This window comes from Nicotiana tabacum, chromosome 3 (assembly GCF_000715075.1).
Source record: "Nicotiana tabacum cultivar K326 chromosome 3, ASM71507v2, whole genome shotgun sequence".
Taxonomy (NCBI): Eukaryota; Viridiplantae; Streptophyta; class Magnoliopsida; order Solanales; family Solanaceae; genus Nicotiana; species Nicotiana tabacum.
This window is the reverse complement of record NC_134082.1, coordinates 31,458,516-31,481,390: the sequence shown is the minus strand read 5'-3', so window position 1 is coordinate 31,481,390 and position 22,875 is coordinate 31,458,516. Positions and strand designations below refer to the sequence as shown.

Below are 22,875 nucleotides of genomic sequence, written 5' to 3'. Positions count from 1 at the left end.
AATCTATCTGACAATGCATACACAATTGGAACTCTGGGTGAGCTGGGAACCATAGGTTAAATGACTTTATGGACAGTATAGATTTCAGGAAAAAGCTATCGAGTTTTCTTCACTTTTACTGAAGTCAAATGCTTTTTAAGTAAAAAGACCTGTTGCTGAACTCGAAACTGACTCTCTTTGCTTTATTTTAGATGACCGTGTTTGCTTAGACGTAGAATTTAAGGAAAAAAGGACTTATGACAAATTACCTAAATATTAAAAAAAAAAAAAAAGTTATGATGGTAGTGTCCGGATTAGCTTGCGTACACCTCAACTGTTCCACCAGGTTACCTAATAAGTATGCTAAATATACATAATATACCAAAGTACCAGTATTATCTTGCGGTTTTCAACATCCCATGTCAACTCCTGTAAGAGTATGTCATCAAATCAAACTGATAATGTTAAGATTAAATAGTTTACAACTATAGAAGTATCAAAAAATGAAAAAAAGAAAAAAAGAAAAGGAATGTTAATATTAAAGAGTCTACAATGTAGAAATGTGCCCCTTTTTTCCGGATGGACTTAAAGAAGGAAACAATGTCATATGAATTCGAACAAGAGTGGTTGATTATGCTTTTAGCCACTGTCTGGGGGAGTAGTTGATTTCCACTTGTACTTTAATTGCTGATATTAAGTTCTTTCTTAATATATGGGAGAACTCAAACTTAGTTCCGAATTTGAACATTCCAGGACCTGATCTTATGTAAGGGATTATATGGTCTTATCGAGATATTGCAGCTTTTGATTGGCCAGGAAATTCTTTAACTCAAGATAAGTCGCGACCTGGAACAGCCTGCTTGACCCTTATGTGTTGGAAGGGGAAGGTGAAAAATATAATTATAGAGGGATGACTCAGGAATCTCCTTGAGACCGAGTACAACAGGAGGCAAGCTGCTTGGCTAAGGTGGGATCACAATGTCCTATATTTCAGTCTTCGGAAATTTAATGGCTGCCACGCCCTCCTGAACATATGGGCAGGCAGCAAATACACGAATCCAAAAGAATCTGATATTCTGCACCGGCTCTAATCAAGAAATTTAGTGATAAGAGTAGATGAAAATTCTGATTTAATCAACATGGTAAGGAAGCACATGTTGATGTTGTTTGTACTAAAATCCTGAAAGCTTCTTGGTCAAAATGAACCTCTTTTACTGAACTCCTTGATTCAGCCCGTTTCATAGTTCTTGGTGGTTTTCTATAGATAAAGAAAGTGAATGCAATTTTGCCGTTGAGTAATAGAGTAGCATTGGTTCACTGGTGCCTGTTTCCAGCAGCTAGAATATGTAGTGCTACATTCTGAGACTTTCTTCATATTCTACTCTTTCTTGTGCAACTTGCCTATCTTTTACTAATAATAAAAAAGTGGAACAGTCTTGCCTTGGTGTTAAGAAGTATTTGGACTTCGAGAATTTTCGAATTTTAGTTCTAGTTGAAAATTTGAGCAAATGTGTAAGTTTTACAACTTCAAATTGTCAAATAAATTAAGAAATGCTCCTTAAGTTGTGACGATTCTATGTCACACCTCCTTTTTCACCCGCGCCACCGCAAAGGCGCAAAGGGAGTTTTTCCAATTAAAGTACAATCGAAACGGAATTTATTATTTAATTCAGAATCGCCACTTGGGAGATTTATGGTGTCCCAAGTCACCGGTTGAATCCCGAATCGAGGAAAAGATTGACTCTGTATTACAGTCCGCGAACCAGAAATCCGGATAAGGAATTCTGTTAACCCGGGAGAAGGTGTTAGCACGGTCGCTCAACTGTCATATTCGACTTATTTATCTGATTTTAATACACGCTTTAGCATATGGTTCAATTTTAACTTTATAACCGCTTTTATTCATTTTTAGGAAAATTGCAACGTCATTTAAAATACGTCTTGAACCACGTCACATAAATGCACTCGCAGTCCGCAATACATCTTATCCAATGTTGTTGAGATTTGGATTTGGGTCACATAAATGCGCACCCGAGTTTAGGAAGGTAAATTTTAAAATACGCACCTAAAGCAACTATGCATTTTTCAACTTTGCGAGGGCCATGAAAATTCAACTAATGGCACGCCTCGATTGAGATTTACGTATCATGACCATGCCACGGGAACCGTACCCATGACCACAATGATTTAAAATTAATCGCGCCTAAAGTAAGCTACGATGTTCATATGTTCTTCATCTCCCAAGCCATAAGGGAGCGGACAAACAGTGAATGACATGAATGAAGGAGTTAAATACGGCAAAGGATCTACCATAAACCTTCATCAACCAAACACATTAATAACATTAGATAAAACCAAAACTCACGTGACTGGGAGCAACAGATCTTAGCACTAATAGTAGTAATAAAACTAACCAGATTATCACCTTTAGTTATTAAGAAATTGAAAATACAGTGAGGATTAAACAATATACTTGACCGGAAGCAACAAGTGTTTATAACATTCAAGCTAAACCTTTGAAGACAAATTTGCTCCTTTCACGTTTTATGTCCATGCCAACAGTAACTTTATAAATATTTTCCCATTGTGATTGAATTGGAAAGAGCAACTTCTAACTCTTCTTGAATTATGTTTGAAAGAGAACACGGATAGGTCAGGTGCATATTAAACTTAAGTGATAACATACATAATAAAACAGCTATCAGTAATTAAGCATATATATCCCTCTGTTTCTTTTCTTTATGGAATTTTGTTTTGCTTTTTTTTTCTTTCTATTTTCACCTTTAATTATTTAAGTATTGTGCCTTCGACAACAATTTCAAGAGTTAAACAAGAGCAGAGACCAAGGGAGGTAATTAAAGGAGTGATCATTTTCACCCCATGTATCAGTATAATATACACCATTTTTTAAAGGAAAAATGACTTGAAGGAGCTGCCCCAAAGAAGCCATATTCTCTTTCAAAATCTGGCCACCAGAATTTGAGATAGGAAATAAGCATTAAACTCACCAACGAGCAGAAATCTTAAAGACTATTTCAATACTCTGTTTTATACTCAAACAAGTGACGACATGAATATTCATAACAAGCACAAACTAACACCAGTGTGGATAAATCTCATATCAAATAACAAACTAACATGTAACTCAGATTTTTGATTAACATTTTAACGAAACTCAAAGGTATAGTCACATACCTAGTAACTTGAAATCAAACAGAGAATCCACGACCAAATAAAGGTCAAAAAGAAACTAGGTATGAAGAATCAACTACTAGTCCAGCCAATGTTCAGCCACAACAAACCCAGCAAGAGCGGCTTCAACTCCAAGCCCAAAAGATAGCTCAAAATCTCAGAAATCACAAGGTAGTGCAGCAGAAATTGAAACCACTCTTATTTTACTCTTTCTTTAGATGTATTTTTTTTTTAAAATCTAGAGTGTAAAGCTTGAACTCAGAAATTTTAACTATTTTTGTTATGACTTTGCGTGTGTGAGTGAGAAAAAGAAAATGGGGAGGGAGTGAGAGAGGTCTGGTCGTTCTTAGGAGTGAGAGAGGATTGTTTTTTTTTTCTGGTTCTCTCCTGATGCCCACGAGAAAATGAGGAAGAAGAGCCAAAATCGGAATCGCCGCTCCTCCCTTTTTGAGGAAGGGTCTCTGTGTCTTATAAGCTTTCAAATCTTTTTTTTATTTTTATTTTAAGCCTTAGTGGACAATTAACTATACTATCTTTAACCCTTAAAATCAACAAGTGTTGTCTTCACTACTAGTTGTCTTTCCCTTTTTATAATCCCATTAACTTAGTGTTTATTAACTAATATTATTGTGTCCCAAGCATTTTTAACGGAAGTGTAGTCCAAACAATTGATCAACACAGTTTCAATTCAAGTTCTTATAAGAGTTCAATGCAAAATACCTAAATATCGAATTAAAAGAAAATCACACAATTTAACTTAAACATTAAAAATGCAAAATACCTATTTTTTTAAATTTTCATATATTTATTAATTAATTTCAAAATGTCAAAGTAAATCCTAAAATTAACTACAATATTTTTTTTTTGTATTTTTCATTAATTTTACAAATAAACATGCACAAAGAAATGCAAACAATAACAGAAAATATCATGAAAATTTACAAAATTGCATACAAAAATAAAAATTATTTTATTTTGAATTCTTTGGGAGTAATTCGTACAGGGCAAAAATCACGTGCTCACAGCTGCCCCTCTTTGTCCGGAAATACGAAGAGGTTTCGTGCAAAGATAAAGTGAGTGGATACGAGCGATTTTCGCCCTTTTGAATACTCCGTGTGAAGCATTTTGTTTTTGAAAGTTTTGACCGAACCTCTGCTTCAAAGGTTTCCTACATATCCCTGGATAAAAGGGAATCAGGTCAATGTAGTTCGGGAAGTTTTGGTAGCTGGGACTACCATGGAACTGTGATTTTGCTGTTACTGCTGCTACTACTGCTTACTGACCTCCTTATTACACCATTGCTAGAAAGAAAACAAAAGCTAGACTAAACTAATGATTACAGAATCTTATATATCTTCGACTTGCTCTTGTAGTCTTCTTTCTGATTTCTGAAATGGGATTCGTGCTGGGGGTATTTTTGTTGTGACCCTCCGCATTACTGACTTCTGACTTGATCTTGACGTGCATTCCTCTGTTCTGCAGGGGGGCTCCTGACTTCATCAACTTCAAATATAACAACCTCCGTTCTAACAGGCGGGCTCCTGACTCCTTCAACTTAAAATTTAACAACCTCCATTCTACAGGCGGGCTCCAGACTTTATCAGCAACTTTGAAAATAATTCAGCCTCCATTCTCCAGGCGGGCTCCTAACTTCATCAGCAACTTTGAAAATAAATCAGCCTCCATTCTCCAGGCGGGCTCCTGACTTCATCAACAACTTGAAAATAATTCAGCCTCCATTCTCCAGGCGGGCTCCTGACTTCATCAGCAACTTTGAAAATAAATCAGCCTCTATTCTCCAGGAGGGCTCCTGATTCAAACAACAACTTAAAAATAATTCAGCCTCCATTCTCCAGGCGGGCTCCTGACTTCATCAGCAACTTTGAAAATAAATCAGCCTCCATTCTCCAGGCGGGCTCCTGACTTCATCAACAACTTTGACAATAAATCAGCCTCCATTCTCCAGGCGGGCTCCTGACTCCAACAACAACTTAAAAATAATTCAGCCTCCATTCTCTAGGCGGGCTCTTGACTTCATCAGCAACTTTGAAAATAAATCAGCCTCCATTCTCCAGGCGGGCTCCTGACTTCATCAGCAACTTTGAAAATAAATCAGCCTCCATTCTCCAGGCGGGCTCCTGACTTCATCAACAACTTGAAAATAATTCAGCCTCCATTCTCCAGGCGGGCTCCTGACTTCATCAGCAACTTTGAAAATAAATCAGCCTCTATTCTCCAGGAGGGCTCCTGATTCAAACAACAACTTAAAAATAATTCAGCCTCCATTCTCCAGGCGGGCTCCTGACTTCATCAGCAACTTTGAAAATAAACCAGCCTCCATTCTCCAGGCGGGCTCCTGACTTCATCAGCAACTTTGAAAATAAATCAGCCTCCATTCTCCAGGCGGGCTCCTGACTCCAACAACAACTTAAAAATAATTCAGCCTCCATTCTCCAGGCGGGCTCCTGACTTCATCAGCAACTTTGAAAATAAATCAGCCTCCATTCTCCAGGCGGGCTCCTGACTCCTTTAACTTGAATCATCTTCTTTCAACTGCTTCCCTCAAAACTGGTGTCTTATTCCTCCGAAAACTGTTGGGGACAACACCGGTGTTTTATTCACAACTATGTTATTTTCCTTCTTCACAGACTACTTCCTTTAAAGTTGGTGTCTTCCTTCCACTTGGAGCTACTTTCCTCAAGCTGGTGTTTTCACTTCTCTGAAACCTACCGGGGATAACACTACTGGGGAATTATCTTCCTTCTTTAAGACTAGTTACTTTCCTCCCTTTAACAATGGTGGGGATGATACTGATTCAAAGACCACTACCCTTAAAACTTGGGTTATCTTGCTTCTTCCAAGATTGCTTTCTTTAAAACTTGTATTCTTTCTCCCGTAAACTGCGGGGAATTCCACTTCCTTCAAAATTTGTGTTATCTTCCATCTTCCCCAAGTGGGTATATGATTTAAAGAAAATTTTTGCAATGAGAGAAAATTTTCTGCCCCAGTTTGATAATCTTTTTTGTGGCCATGTCTTCCCGCTGTCAATAACATTTCTTTTCCCTGCTTCAAATCAAAGAAAAATTTGTTAGTTTAAAACATGGTGAGTGGTTGTGCCACTCCTACCGGGGATGGTTTTTCCCTTCTCCCTTTCCCTGCTTTGCGTTTTATTACAAAACTTGTTGGGGATGATATTATTTGCTGAGGAAGATACTCCTGCTGGGGATGGTTTTTCTTTTCTCTTCCTTCCCCGCTCTGTGTTGTCCGACCATTGCGGAACTTGGTCGAGAATCTGTCGGAGTTGTTCCTGTATCTCGCAAATCTGTTGGGGATCCTCATAACCTTTTAACTGTTTCTTTTCCGTTTTTCTCCAACTTCCCCTGGAAATTTGGTCCTCTTGGGATCTAGACCCATTCATCATTTGGTCTTGCGACCAACTTCTTTTCGCTTTGTCGCCTTATCTTTGGCCTGTCCTATTCGCATTTTGCTTTGCACCATTTTGGCAACTGGTAGTAAGCTCTGAAAATCCTTTTCAAAAACAAACTGTTGGGGAGATAAAGTCTTTAGACCAAAAATGAAAAATGATGATTTCAAAAGATAGAAAAAAAAGAAGTCTTTCTGAACAAATACTGGGGAAAAAGAAAGAAAAGAACTTATCTGAATGATATAACCGATCCCAACAATCATGTCGTGCATTTCGGATTAATCAACCTAGTCTATTTGTATCAATCAATCTTTCGGGCGGCCTCATCCTGCCGGGGATAAATAAGCACTCAACTCTTTGCCAACTGCGGATCCTTCCCGCCAATCTTGTCTTGTCGCCTCATAGTGCCCTTCGAGGGGTTTTCACTAATAAGACTCCCTCATTTCTCTCAAATCCCGTCGTCTTATGGTGCCTGTGAAGGTTTTCACCGATAAGACTCTCTCGTTTTATTTCTCTCATCTTCCGTCGCCTTATGGTGCTTATGCAGGTTTTCACCTATAAGACTCTCTCATTTTATTTTATTTTTCAGCTGGGGATTGGAGTGTTGCCGATATGACTCTCTCTGGGGATTCTTTTCGGCTATCAATTCATTTCCACTTTATGATCCTCTTCTCTGCTGGGGATCAGAGTGTTATTTCCGACTTCCGTTTGCTTGACTTGGCACTTATCGGAGGCTGATCGGGAGGTCTTTTTTGGACATCAATATGGGTTTTTTGTGTATGGCTAAAAGGAAAATGGGTATCAAAAGTTCAAAATAATTTTGATGGGTAAAACAGTACAACTCTTGGAATCAAACTTTCTTTCCAAAATTACAAACACAACTTCTGCCCCAGTTTTTCTTGCTTGGGGATTTTTTTTTCTTTTTTTTTTTTACACTATGTTACACTATGACTGAGCCGTGAGGCGCCTACGTATCCTCTTTGAGGAATCAGGTCAAACGTAGTTCCCAATTCCTTTGTTTTTCTTGTGACTTTTCTTTTTTCTTTATTATCGTTATTTTTTTCTCTTTTTCTTTCATTTTCATTATTGATTCCAAAAGAGGGGTATGAAAGAATAAATAAGGCTCAAAAGGGGAAGCAAAGGTTAAAGTGTTTGGATAGAAAAAGGAATTGCCTCCGTCATTTCATTCTCCGATAAATGCCAAATACAAACAAACAACAATTACAATTAAAAGAAATCATACATAATATCTCTTAACTGCGTCAGAATTGATGGCCATGTCGACGCATTTCCCTTCGATATCTGTTAAACATAAAGCGCCGTTGGACAACACTCTGGTTACAATGAATGACCCTTTCCAATTCGGGGCGAACTTGCCCTTTGCCTCAGCCTAATGTGGGAGGATGCGTTTCAGCACTTGCTAGCCCACTTCAAACTTCCGGGGACACACCTTTTTGTTGTATGCTCTTGCCATTCTCTTTTGATACAACTGGCCATGACACACAGCTACCAATATCTTTTCATCAATCAGGTTCAACTGCTCCAAACGGGCTTTGACCCACTCGTCATCATCAATCTCAGCCTCAGCGACAATCCGAAGGGATGGAATTTCAACCTCCGCCGGTATTACTGCTTCAGTTCCGTATACCAACAAATAAGGAGTTGCACCTACTGAAGTACGAACAGTAGTGCGATAACCCAATAATGCAAATGGTAATTTTTCATGCCATTGCCTCGAACCTTCTACCATCTTCCGAAGTATCTTCTTTATGTTTTTGTTGGCTGCCTCAACTGCTCCATTTGCCTTGGGACGATATGGGGTGGAATTGCGGTGTGTAATCTTAAACTGCTGACATACCTCTTCCATCAAATTGTTGTTAAGATTAGCACCATTATCTGTGATGATCACCTTCGGGATTCCAAATCTACAGATGATATGGGCGTGAACAAAATCTACCACTGCCTTCTTGGTTACCGACTTGAAAGTTTTAGCTTCAACCCACTTAGTGAAATAATCGATGGTCACCAGAATGAACCTATGACCGTTGGTAGCTGCCGGCTCAATAGGTCCAATGGCATCCATGCCCCAGGCAACAAATGGCCATGGTGCTGACATCGTATGCAATTCTGTCGGCGGAGAATGAATCAAATCTCCGTGTATCTGACATTGATGCCATTTTCGCACGAAATTGATACAATTACACTCCATAGTGAGCCAATAGTACCCTACTCGAAGAATCTTCTTTGCCAACACATATCTTCTCATATGTGGCCCACAAACTCCAGCATATACCTCTGTCATAACTGTCGTGGCTTGACCAGCATCTATACATCTCAGTAATCCCAAATCTAGGGTTCTTTTGTACAACACTCCTCCACTAAGGAAATATCCATTTGCCAATCGCTGAATGGCTCTCTTTTTATCTCCGGTGCCTATTCCGGGTATATCCCCATCCTGAGGTATTCCTTGACATCATAAAACCATGGTTCGCCATCCATTTCTTCCTCTATCATGTTGCAATAAGCATGTTGTTCACGAACCTGAATATGCAATGGGTCAACATGAATTTTGTCTGGGTGGTGCAACATCGATGCTAAATTGGCCAAAGCATCGGCAACCTCATTGTGAACTCTTGGGATGTGTCTGAACTCCACTGATCGAAATCACTTGCTCAAATCGTGCAAACATTGTCGATATGGTATGAGCTTCAAATCCCTTGTTTCCCATTCACCCTGAATCTAATGCACCAGGAGGTCCGAGTCTCCAAAGACCAAGACGTCCTGGACATCCATGTCCGCAGCTAACCTTAAACCCAAAATGCATGCCTCATATTCAACCATGTTATTGGTACAATAGAAACGTAGCTGTGCCGTAACAGGATATTGATGTCCTATTTTAGAAATAAGTACCGCTCCTATTCCAACTCCTTTCGCATTTGCGGCTCCATAAAAGAAGAGCTTCCAACCTGGTTCCTCAGATAATTCCAACTCATCTACATGCATTACTTCTTCATCAGGAAAATACGTCCTCAAGGGCTCGTATTCTTCATCAACAGGATTCTCGGCCAAGTGATCAGCCAATGCTTGGGCTTTCATGGCCGTCCTCGTCACATAGACGATGTCGAAATCCGTGAGCAATATTTTCCATTTTTCTAACCTCCCTGTAGGCATAGGCTTCTGGAAAATATACTTCAGTGGATCCAAGCGTGAAATGAGATAAGTAGTATATGATGACAGATAATGCTTCAATTTCTGGGCTACCCAAGTTAGGGCGCAACATATCCTCTCGAGTTGAGTGTACTTAACCTCATAGCCTGTAAACTTCTTGCTGAGATAATAGATGGCTTGCTCCTTCCTTCCTGTAATGTCGTGTTGCCCTAATACGCAGCCAAACGAATTCTCTAGGACCGTTAGATAAAGAATTAACGGTCTCCCCGGCTCAGGTGGAACCAACACAGGTGTATTTGATAAATATCCTTCGATTTGGTCAAATGCCTCTTGACATTCTGCCGTCCATTCTACCGCGACATCTTTCTTCAGTAGCCGAGACGGGTTCACAAGTTGCTGTGAGTTGAGCGATAAACCTGTTGATATAATTCAACCTTCCCAACAGACTCATTACTTCTGTCTGGTTCTTCGGCGGTGGCAAATCTTGGATGGATTTGATCTTTGACGGGTCCAGCTCAATACCTCGCCGACTGACGATGAATCCCAACAGCTTTCCAGATGGAACACCAAATGCACATTTGGCTGGGTTGAGCTTAATATCGTACCTTTGAAGTCTTTGGAAAAACTTTCTTAGGTCTGCTACGTGGTCCTCCTGATGCTTGGACTTTATGATCACATCGTCCGCGTATACTTCAATCTCTTTGTGTATCATGTCATGAAACACAGTAGTCATTGCTCTCATGTACGTTTCCCCAGTGTTCTTCAAACCAAATGGCATTACCCGGTAGCAATAAGTCCCCCACGGTGTAATGAAAGCCGTCTTTTCCGCGTCTTCTTCACCCATCAGAATCTGATGCTACCCCGCATAGCAATCTACAAAAGACCCGATCTCGCGTTCGGCACAGTTATCGATCAAGATATGGATGTTGGGTAACGGAAAGTTATCCTTTGGGCTTGCCCTATTCAAATTGCGGTAATCGACACACACTCTGATCTTCCCATCTTTCTTCGGCACTGGCACCACATTAGCCAACCAATCAGGATATCGAGTGACCCGAATAACCTTTGCCTGCAGCTGCTTGGTTACTTCTTCTTTAATCTTCACACTCATATCTGTCTTGAACTTCCTCAATTTCTGCTTGACGGGAGGGCATGCCGGGTTAGTGGGCAATTTATGAACCACTAAATCAGTGCTTAATCCCGGCATGTCATCGTACGACCATGCAAAAATATCTTTGAATTCAATGAGTGCTTTGACTAGTTCTTCCCTGATATTTGGTTCAATGTGGATGCTTATTTTAGTTTCCCTGATATCGTCTGCATCCCCTAAATTGATAGCTTCTGTGTCATTTAAGTTGGGCTTGGGTTTTTCTTCGAACTGGCTTAATTCTCTGTTTATTTCTTCAAAGGCTTCATCCTCATCGTATTCCGATTCATCATCATAATCGACCTTTTTTACAATTAGTTCGGAATCAGATTGATCTTTTAGACTAGGTTGAAGATCCATTGTGCATGCCATGTCATTAGGACCAGTATGAAGAGAACTGTTCAGAAAGAGAAAAGAAGAAAACAGAATTAAAACAAAAATAAAGAGAGAAAGCTTTCACTTTATTAAACTGCGGGATAACAGAGTTTTACACTTTTGCCGAATACAAAAAAAATAAAACAAAAACTGGATTACAACACTGGAATAATCCAGAAAACAAGAAAGAACAATCCAGAGCCTACTACCAAGACTCCCTCCGGGTAGGAAGATGAGTAGTTATCCAATTGTTGACATTGGTCCTAGGCCCCACAAACTGTATGTCTGCCTTACTGGAACCTTCTCCAGCTTCTATCATGTTGACATCAGCGAACAACCTTTCAAAGCCCTCATTCAAATCTCCATCTGGCCCGATTAGTGGTCTGAGAACCTTCGGGACCGACAACTCTCTAATACCTGCTTGGACAAATGATCTGGAAAGACGTGGAACTGGCTTGGGAAGAACCCAAACTTTCTTCTTCAACTTTCGGGCCCGCTTTACATCTGCTGCCGTAGGCTTGAATCCCAGCCCAAAAGTATCCAGGTTCTTGGGCAAAGAAATTGGCTGAACAATACCCTGAAGATCAGCCCCTAAACCTTTGCCTGGCACAAACCCGTTCTTCAACATCTCCAAGGCTACCATGACGGTCGCAACTGAGATTCTGGGAAGTGGAAGGCCCCCGCCCTTAGGAGTTTTGTCTACTGAGACTGCGTCAAAAACCTGATAAACCCATGGGCCCTTGTCATCGTCGATTTCTATGAAGGGCACAATGGCATCACTAACGGCGCCTGTACCGTCATCCCCGTGTATCACAATCTCTTGTCTATCCCATTCAAATTTTACCATCTGATGTAGTGTAGAAGGCACTGCTTTGGCTGCGTGGATCCAGGGTCTCCCCAACAGAAGATTATACGACACCGCCACGTTTATCACTTGAAATTCCATGGTGAACTCAACCGGGCCAATTGTCAATTCCAGTATGATATCACCCACTATGTCAGTACCACCCCCATCAAAACCTCGGATGCAGACGTTGTTCCTGTGAATCCTATCATCATCAACTTTCAGTTTGTTCAGAGTGGCCAAAGGACAGATATTGGCACTGGACCCATTATCAATCAGTACTCGAGTGACCACCGAGTCTTCGCATTTCGCACTCAAATAGAGTGCTTTGTTGTGTTCTAAACCCTCTACTGGCAACTCATCGTCGTAAAATGTCACTCGGTTTACCTCGAAGATTTTGTGCACTATTTTCTCCAAATGGTTTCACTGAGAGCTTGTTCGGAACATGGGCTTCGTTCAAAATCTTCATTAATGCCCGGCAATGATTGCTTGAATGGATCAACAAGGATAGGAACGAAATCTGGGTCGGGGTCTTCCTCAACTGCTCTACAATGGAGTAGTCCTATGCCTTCATCTTCTTCAAAAACTCCTCTGCTTCTTCCTCTGTCACCGGCTTCTTTATGGTTATAGGATTGTCTCTTCTCAATTCTACGGGAGCAAAACATCTTCCCGAACGAGTTAACCCCTGGGCCTCGCATACTTCTTCCACAACCTTCTTCCCCTTATGCATCACAGTCACTTGACTGTAGCTCCAGGGCACAGCTTTCTCACTTGTTATCAGCAACTGCATTACTGGCCTGATAACAACTGGTTCTATACGGGCCCCCTTCACAACTAACACTGGTGTGCTTGATAATCCCTGCAGCACTACCTTGACCGGCTCTGGCTTCTTCACAACAACAGACGAACCTTTCCCCATTACCACAACTGGCTGGTCATCTACCCTTCCCAACTGTACCACTGCCTTTCCACTGGTCGGCTTTTTGTTTGGACTGGCACGAATCATCATTACCGTTTGTGAGGGTTTCTTGGGCTTCCCTCCTTCATGCACTAGTTCGATTATGTGGGCCTCATGGTGCACCGGCAACGGGTTCTCATTGATGTTAGGTGCCTCTGGTGCCTGAACCTCGATCCTATTTGTGTCAATAAGATCTTGTATGGCAGTCTTCAACTTCCAACACTTCTCAGTATCATGTCCGGGAGCCCCCAAACAATATTCACAGCTTACCGAGTGGTCTAGATTTTTGGGAAGGGGATTTGGCAATTTGGGCTCTACAGGACTCAATAGGCCTAATTGCCTCAATTTGTGGAATAGAGTAGTATAGGTTTCTCCCAGTGGAGTGAATGTTCTCTGTCTGTGCACCCTTTCATTTCTAAAAGCCTGATTTCCGCGGAAGCCTAGCCCTGAAGGATTCCTGTAGGCCCTTGGTGGTGGATATGTGCTTTGCGGAGGTGGGTATATGTTTTGTGGAGGTGGATATGTATTCTGGGGAAACGGCGCACGCCATTGTGGGCGAGCCGGAGGCTGGGTGTAAGTTTGGGCATGATGGACGGAGAAATGTGGCTCTTGCAGTGGATAATAGGGTTGTGGAGGGTTGTATGGAGTGTGTGGATAATTTTGGTGATGGGGTCTAGGTTGGCAGCGAGGGGAAGGACCTCTGGATCTGGACCAAGTACCTGCTTCGACTGTTGCGACCTCCTCTATTTTCTTTTTCCCGAGCGCACCTCCCGTGCTGCTTTGGATAGCCTGAGTTGTGGCCTTGATTGCCGAATAGCTCATTATCTTGTTGGACCTGAGTCCCTCTTCAACCATACCACCCATTTTTACTACTTCGTTAAAAGATTTACCAACTGACGTCACCAGGTGACCAAAGTAAGTTGGCTCCAAAGTTTGTAAGAAGTAGTCCACCATTTCACCTTCCCTCATTGGTGGATCGACTCTTGCTGCCTGTTCTCTCCAACGGAATCCGAATTCCCTGAAGCTCTCTCTAGGATTTTTCTCAAGTTTCAACAGTGTGAGACGGTCAGGGACGATCTCAAGGTTATACTAGAAGTGACCTGCAAATGCTTGTGCTAGATCGTCCCAGGTATACCACCTGCTAGGATCCTGCCTTGTGTACCATTCCAGTGCGGACCCGCTTAAACTTTGACCGAAATAAGCTATCATCAGCTCATCCTTTCCACCTGCCCCTCTCATCTTACTACAGAAACCTCATATATGCGCCATGAGATCACCATGTCCCTCATATAGATCAAACTTTGGCATCTTAAAACCTGCCGGCAATTGAACATCGGGGAAGGGACACAAATCTTTATAGGTCACACTTACTTGGCTACCCAATCCATGCATATTCTTGAAGGACTGCTCCAGGCTTTTCACTTTACGAAGCACTTCGTCCTGCTCCGGATTCTTAGCCGGCCTCTCAGTTTCTGCCGGGAGCTGAAGGTGAGGGGTGTAAGTGTATGGCTCGGGTGCTTTGAAGGTGAGTTCGGGAGGATAGTATTGGTTGTAGTGAACCTGAAACACTGGTTCATCGGATGATTTTTGCAATGTGGCGGGTGGAGGTACCACGAAAACAGGAACAGTTGGTAGAGGAGGGTTTTGTTTGGGTGGTGGGGCTTGGGGATTATAGGAAATTTCCCCTTGATAGTATTGGGCAATGGGGAAGCTCGTTGATGGACCAGTGGGAGGGTGTTTCGAAGTCCGAGCCGGTGAGAGGGTAGGAGTAGGGGGAAGGATTGATAATGTTTGTCCCCTAGCCCAGGCTAGGTGCATCCCAGCTATCTCTTGTCTCAACCTGTCTACTTCCTCCTTCATCATTTGCATCTTCGTTTTTTCCTCCTCAACACTTTTGTCCGAACCAGACATGCTTTTTGGAATGGGCCCTTTAGATCTTGTGTGGTAATGGTAATCTGCCAGAACGTTCTAACGAGCTAATCGTTTCGAAATCTCTGGATCAACAACAAACTTGTTAGCGTTAGAATTTAACACATATTGCAATTTCACGTTGGGGATGCAATGTTCCTAAGCAGTTTAACCATTTCTATCATGTCTTTGTTTTGACTGCATGCGTCATTCCAACTTCTTTTAAGTGCCTTCAAACTTTCCTTTTTTAGTGGTGGTCGAATCTTATGTGGAATGCCTACGTATCATGTTCCCGCATGAATCAGACCGTGCGTAGTTCTGACACATAAATGCGAAAGCAAATTTTGGGAATTTTCCATTTTCTTTACTGAAACATTATAATACAAACTAAACATTTTTTGAAAAGGAGAAACAACCCGAAGTAAAACCAATTACGGACTAAAAAAAAACTACTAACACATTTTGATGCAAAAGAGAATATACAGACAGACAACAGACTCTAAAAACAAAAGCACTAACTCGAACTATGAATACATTAAAGCTCCAAAAGTTGGTGCCCGCGAGGCATCGTTCGGCCTTGCCGCGGGCTTACTTGCGAGATCCCTTTCAAGTTGCTCCTGTTAGTACATTGTCCGCTTGACGAAAATCATTATTGCTGACATGAAGGTAGAGCGGGTCATGTCTTCGCACATTCTGCATCTCCTAATAATGGCATGGGCAATAGTCCCAATCTTGTGCCTGGTTCGACCTTTTTCTATGAGCAGGCGCCTTATCTGATCCCTACAGCCCCCCAAAACCTGAGAATCCTGGAGATGTTGCCTTTGCAGCTACCGTATTTCATCTTCCATTCGAGCCAGTAAATCGTAACAGTGTCCACTTTTGATTTCATAAGCTTCAGCTTGCTTAGCTGCCTTGTCCTTGAGGGTGGTCATTTTCCCTTTTAGACTGACAATGGTCTTTTCATAATCTTTCCTTGCCTGCTGTAGGTACTGTGTGCGCTCTTTCGTTCTCTTTGCTCATTGTACCTGGAGTTGTGCTATGGTACCCTCAGATTTCTTCAAATCATCCCGGCACTCACCGATTTCCTTCTTTAGTCCGTAAATCAATCTTTCATCCGACCGACTCTTTGCTGATTGTCAGCATCTATCCTCATTTGTCGGATCTGAGCCTTGAGAGCCTCATTTGTTTGGGCTAACCTGTTCTTCTCTCCCTCATCGGCAGCAACTTGCACCTTGTTCTCAAATTTCAGATCCTTGATCTGTTGTTTCAGCTTGCCTACTTCGGCCCGGTATTCGCGCTCTTTGGCCAACTAGTCCCACGGTTCTTGTGACGCCTCAACGAACTCTTGAATGTGAGGTTTTTTGGTTGCCTGTTCTGGCTCGTCCCTTACAACGTCTCTCTTCCTGTACCAGGCGATATAAGCAGGTGAGACTTCGCCTCTGGATAGGTCGCGCACTCGAGTGTTTACCGTTAAATACTGGCATTCATTCCATATAGAACGAACGATTTCTTCCTGAAATTTGCCATTGGTGCTAACCTCGATTGCATAAACACTGAGATCTTCATCTGGGTGTACCACCTGACACCTCCCTAACTGTCTCATCACCCGATAAGGCGCATAAGGCTGAATGCCTCGGAGTCCCATTAAGAGGAAGTAAGGACCCGTGGCGGGCATGTACACAATTTCTTCAACAGGAAGCCAACCCAATGTCCACCCTATTTGTGCTGCAGTGATGGCGCGAAGGCAAGATACCCAGTCTTCAGACCTTTCTGGCAATTTGAGCCCTGAAACCCTCGTGTTATATCCTTCAATACAACCTTCATTTGTAGATCTATAGCTTATATACTGAGGATGATGACACAAGTGCTCGATCATCCATATTTGTAATAACAAATTGCATCCTTCGAAAAAGTCTGCCCTGGCTTTACAGGCTGTGAGAGCTCGGTATATCTCGGACACTATCATAGGGGCAAGCGTGCTTTTGTTGTTGGTAATTAGGACCTTGACGACTCCAACCACCTTCAAATCAATATTTCTGTCTTTCCGAGGAAACACCACAATGCCCATGAATGCTACCATGAAGGCGAACCGCCTATGTTCATCCCATTTTGTCCGATTCCCTCTGTTGTAAACCCCGCTTTCCAGATCGTCGAACCATCCTATATGCCCATACCTCTGGTATATGAACTGCAGAGTAGAAAAACTTCTATCCAACTCAGAGTACGGGACTCCCTTGCTTATCTTCAGTAGATCCATGAACTTGTGCGAATTGACGGCTCTTGGAGCAATCCGATATTTGTGCCTTAGCCCCTCAGTAATGTCCATATAACCTGCTATCTCTTCTAAGGTTGGGGTGAGTTCAAAATCCGAGAAGTGGAATACGTTGTGGGCCGGGTCCCAAAATATAACCAAAGCTTTTATGATGTCGCATCTGGGTCTGACGTTCAACAAACTGGTGAGGCCTCCCAGATGTGATTTGATCTTATCTCGCTCTGACTTTTCCAAATCCTCCCACCACAAGCGCAACTCCAAAGGGATCTTGCTCCTAACTGTTACCGGCAAACTTGGACCCGGGCTCATTCTGTATGTTTGTTTGGGGTGATTAACACTCATTGGACTCAAAGAAAGAATAAAATAAAATTGACACACATTTAAATAAAACTCCGGTCTTGTCAATACGGCCTTTCAGCACTTCGAAGAAGATTTAAAGGCTGTGTTTTACCAACCGAACAAAACCTTACAAATGACAAAAAGTGGCTATTTTTGCAAAAACAGCCTTCCGACGTCTTTTTAGGGACATTCGGCTATTTTTACAAGAATGGAATCACCCGACTTATTTATGATGAAAGATTAAAATTTTTGATATTTTTTGGCTATTTTTGCAAAAGGGGAGGTTGGACCCGATGAAGGCTGCCTACGTATCTCACATCCTGTGAGAATCAAACCGGCGTAGTTCGGGTAACGACAATAAACTAATTCTTACAACAAGACTTGTCTACTAAAAAAAATATTTTTTTTTCACAAAATTTTGGCAAAGTTCGCCGGTAACTCAGAATTATCTCTCTACACTGCTATTTTCTTTTTCTCTTTTTCTGATATTCCAGTATTTTCAGAAGCCGGTCAGCATGCAAGTCTACAGCAAATAAATGCGTGAAACAAACAGGATGCAGCAGAATGGTCTTTTTCATTTCAGGTCGCTTGTCCTAGACGGACCCAACTCCTGTGTTGAGTCCCCTAAGTCAAGTGCACATGATGCAAATAAGCGTTACTACTAGGGATCCGGCATGAGGTTTTGTTATACTAGGTTTATCCTGGGTGTTTGTTTTAGACATAGCTTACCCGAGCGGACAACTCGAGCCGGGGATGGGAACTGCGTACTGGTAACCAAAAGATCATCCGGTTTTGCAACTCATCCGAATCCTCGTTCTATTTTGGAATATGACACTAACAGAAAGAAGTCACGACCAGCGTGCACTCCTCAAGAGAGAGAAGAGAGGGATTTCGTAGCAGTTTATATATACAGTTCAGATAATATCAAAGCAGTAAAAGCAACATTTTAGCACATTAGGACAAAACATGTAATAGAATCAGATAATAAATAAATCCAAATATAACAATTTATCTAAGCTCGAATTCTGAACCCTGAACCAAAGATTCTGGGCTACCTTCCCCAGCAGAGTCTCCAGAGAAGTCACACCTCCTTTTTCACCCGCGCCACCGCAAAGGCGCAGAGGGAGTTTTTCCAATTAAAGGACAATCAAAACGGGATTTATTATTTAATTCAGAGTTGCCACTTGGGAGATTTATGGTGTCCCAAGTCACCGGTTGAATCCCGAATCGAGGAAAAGATTGACTCTGTATTACAGTCCGCGAACCAGAAATCCGGATAAGGAATTCTGTTAACCCGGGAGAAGGTTTTAGGTATTCCCGAGTTCCGTGGTTCTAGCACGGTCGCTCAACTGTCATATTCGACTTATTTATCTGGTTTTAATACACGTTTTAGCCTATGGTTCAATTTTAACTTTATAACCGCTTTTATTCATTTTAGGAAGATTGCAACATCATTTAAAATACGTATTGAACCACGCCACATAAATGCACCCGCAGTCCGTAACACATTTTATCTAATGTTGTTGAGATTTGGATTTGGGTCACATAAATGCGCACCCGAGTTTAGGAAGGTAAATTTTAAAATACGCACCTAAAGCAACTACACATTTTTCAACTTTGCGAGGGCCATGAAAATTCAACTAATGGCACGCCTCGATTGAGATTTACGTATCATGACCATGCCACGGGAACCGTACCCATGACCATAATGATTTAAAATTAATCGCACCTAAAGCAAGCTACGATGTTCATATGTTCTTCATCTCCCAAGCCATAAGGGAGCGGACAAACAGTGAATGACATGAATGAAGGAGTTAAATACGGCAAAGGATCTACCATAAACCTTCATCAACCAAACACATTAATAACATTAGATAAAACCAAAACTCACGTGACTGGGAGCAACAGATCTTAGCACTAATAGTAGTAATAAAACTAACCAGATTATCACCTTTAGTTATTAAGAAATTGAAAATACAGTGAGGATTAAACAATATACTTGACCGGAAGCAACAAGTGTTTATAACATTCAAGCTAAATCTTTGAAGCCAAATTTGCTCCTTTCACATTTTATGTCCATGCCAACAGTAACTATATAAATATTTTCCCATTGTGATTGAATTGGAAAGAGCAACTTCTAACTCTTCTTGAATTATGTTTGAAAGAGCACACAGATAGGTCAGGTTCATATTAAACTTAAGTGATAACATACATAATAAAACAACTATCAGTAATTAAGCATATACATCCCTCTGTTTCTTTTCTTTATGGAATTTTGTTTTGCTTTTTTTATTTTTTTATTTTCACCTTTACTTATTTAAGTATTGTGCCTTCGACAACAATTTCAAGAGTTAAACAAGAGTAGAGACCAAGGGAGGTAATTAAAGGAGTGATCATTTTCACCCCATGTATCAGTATAATATACACCATTTTTTAAAGGAAAAATGACTTGAAGGAGCTGCCCCAAAGAAGCCATATTCTCTTTCAAAATCTGGCCACCAGAATTTGAGATAGGAAATAAGCATTAAACTCACCAACGAGCAGAACTCTTAAAGACTATTTCAATACTCTGTATTATACTCAAACAAGTGACGGCATGAATATTTATAACAAGCACAAACTAACACCAGTGTGGATAAATCTCATATCAAATAACAAACTAACATGTAACTCAGATTTTTGATTAACATTTTAACAAAACTCAAAGGTATAGTCACATACCTAGTAACTTGAAATCAAACAGAGAATCCACGACCAAATAAAGGTCAAAGAGAAACTAGGTATGAAGAATCAACTACTAGTCCAGCCAATGTTCAGCCACAACAAACCCAGCAAGAGCGGCTTCAATTCCAAGCCCAAAAGATAGCTCAAAATCTCAGAAATCACAAGGTAGTGCAGCAGAAATTGAGACCACTCTTATTTTACTCTTTCTTTAGATGTATTTTTTTTAAATCTAGAGTGTAAAGCTTGAACTCAGAAATTTTAACTATTTTTGTTATGACTTTGCGTGTGTGAGTGAGAAAAAGAAAATGGGGAGGGAGTGAGAGAGGTCTGGTCGTTCTTAGGAGTGAGAGAGGATTGTTTTTTTTTTCTGGTTCTCTCCTGATGCCCACGAGAAAATGAGGAAGAAGAGCCAAAATCGGAATCGCCGCTCCTCCCTTTTTGAGGAAGGGTCTCTGTGTCTTATAAGCTTTCAAATCTTTTTTTTATTTTTATTTTAAGCCTTAGTGAACAATTAACTATACTATCTTTAACCCTTAAAATCAGCAAGTGTTGTCTTCACTACTAGTTGTCTTTCCCTTTTTACAATCTCACTAACTTAGTGTTTATTAACTAATATTATTATGTCCCAAGCATTTTTAACGGAAGTGTAGTCCAAACAATTGATCAACACAGTTTCAATTCAAGTTCTTATAAGAGTTCAATGCAAAATACCTAAATATCGAATTAAAAGAAAATCACACAATTTAACTTAAACATTAAAAATGCAAAATACCTATTTTTTAAAATTTTCATATATTTATTAATTAATTCCAAAATGTCAAAGTAAATCCTAAAATTAACTACAATATATATTTTTTTGTATTTTTCATTAATTTTACAAATAAACATGCACAAAGAAATGCAAACAATAACAGAAAATATCATGAAAATTTACAAAATTGCATACAAAAATAAAAATTATTTTATTTTGAATTCTTTGGGAGTAATTCGTACAGGGCAAAAATTACGTGCTCACACAACATACTTTGTCAAAAAATAAAAAAAGAAAAAGAAAAAAGATTGTAGTTCAACATGACTTTCAGCAAAAGCTTAACCAAAAGAAAGAAAAAAAAGGAAATCAGATTGAGTCCGCCATCGTGAATGGAGAGCGCAATGGCGAAAATTAGGCTGAAGGACCTAGGCGCTGCCGCGCTGTGTCGGCCTAAATTGTGCGACTGCAAATTGGCTAAGTACTATATTATATGATGTAATATAATACCTAATGTATCCGATTATTTTTTTAATTAAAAATGTTAAGCCTTTTCTTTCATATGTTAATGTTTAATAAATTTCATTCGCTCTCATTAATTCTTATAATTGCCTATATTATTTTACCAATATTAAATATGCATCATTTTGACTTCAACATGATATTGAAATTTAAAAAATAGTTTGAGGAGTATTTCAAGGGAAATAAGGATTTTCGCTCACAAGGATTACTTGATAAATAAAACTTGGACTATAAAATACCTACTGAAGCAGTATCACCATAATAAGCTGGAGAAGAGACGGAGTCGCCTAGCGGGTAACCACATCATCTTGAATCTCAATACGTGCTTCCATGAAAGAGATGTAACAACCCCGAGCAAGAGACGTGAGTATAAAGTACAAGTACTCAATATGTATCATACACCCCCTCAATCATAAAGTGGGGCCAAACTTTTAAGAATCATGGTAAGACAATATGCATTTTCATTTCAATAAAAACATTTCATAACGAATTAATTTTGTCAATTGAAATCTATGCAATAGAAACTGTTTACGGGTAAAATCGAGGGTAGAGTTACTCCCGATTTCCCGTTGTGAAACGAAGAACGACGTTACTTATTATTGGCTCAAGTGAGATCGAAGATACCCATGGATCGGAACAAGGAACTGACAAATCATATAACGGGTCTCAAACATGGCCGAACCCGGAGAGAAGTGAGATGAACAATCGAGGGTAAAGGAAAGGCAGTTAAAGGAGACAAACGGAGAGCCTAAATATTCGCCATCAACCGGGTATTACGACGTGGATCACGCTCGGTATTGGATGTGGATCATATTTTCGTGGGAGAGAAGGAAGGAAAAGATTTTTACCTTATTTAGACTTGTATTAGGGTTAAACCCCTCTACTGTACAAAGAGGAGGACCCTTTATTTTTTGGCACTGCTTTTTTTGTATAACAAGGTACTAGAATTTATTTTGGCTCTCAATAATTGTTTTAAGTGTTCTTCATTTGTTCACTCATTTATTCAGATTCGATCTCTATCTCGAGGGTTCAATCGAGACCAACTATTGGCATTTAAGCTAAACACAAGGCTTAATTACTACGTCATTTTCGTTTGACTGTTTATCTCATTTCAATTCAACTATTTACTATTATTTGATCATCTGTCTTAAACTAAACCACATATCCTTTAAACTGCATACAAATTTAATTGATATCCATTTAAAGGGTAAACAGTTTGGCGTCTACTCACTTAAGTGTTGATACCGATTCAGGCCACCACGGTGAAAATAATAA

The 22,875-nt window shown here is 40.5% G+C and overlaps 1 protein-coding gene across 1 annotated transcript; it reads right to left on the bottom strand.

The window, feature by feature from the left end:
* Window positions 1-4,124: 4,124 nt before the first annotated feature.
* On the bottom strand, window positions 4,125-21,097 carry LOC107831209 (uncharacterized). Its single transcript, XM_075249328.1, has 2 exons — window positions 20,328-21,097; window positions 4,125-20,097 (listed from the first exon to the last, which is right to left on the bottom strand). The coding sequence occupies exon 2, from the start codon at window positions 14,054-14,056 to the stop codon at window positions 12,692-12,694; it is 1,365 nt and encodes a 454-aa protein (XP_075105429.1). The 5' UTR covers window positions 14,057-20,097; window positions 20,328-21,097; the 3' UTR covers window positions 4,125-12,691.
* Between the last annotated feature and the right edge of the window lie 1,778 nt (window positions 21,098-22,875).

What these genes read in the sequence shown, in the direction of transcription:
- LOC107831209 (XM_075249328.1), bottom strand. Translation starts at nt 14,056, where the DNA reads ATGAGGGAAGGTGAAATGGTGGACTACTTCTTACAAACTTTGGAGCCA.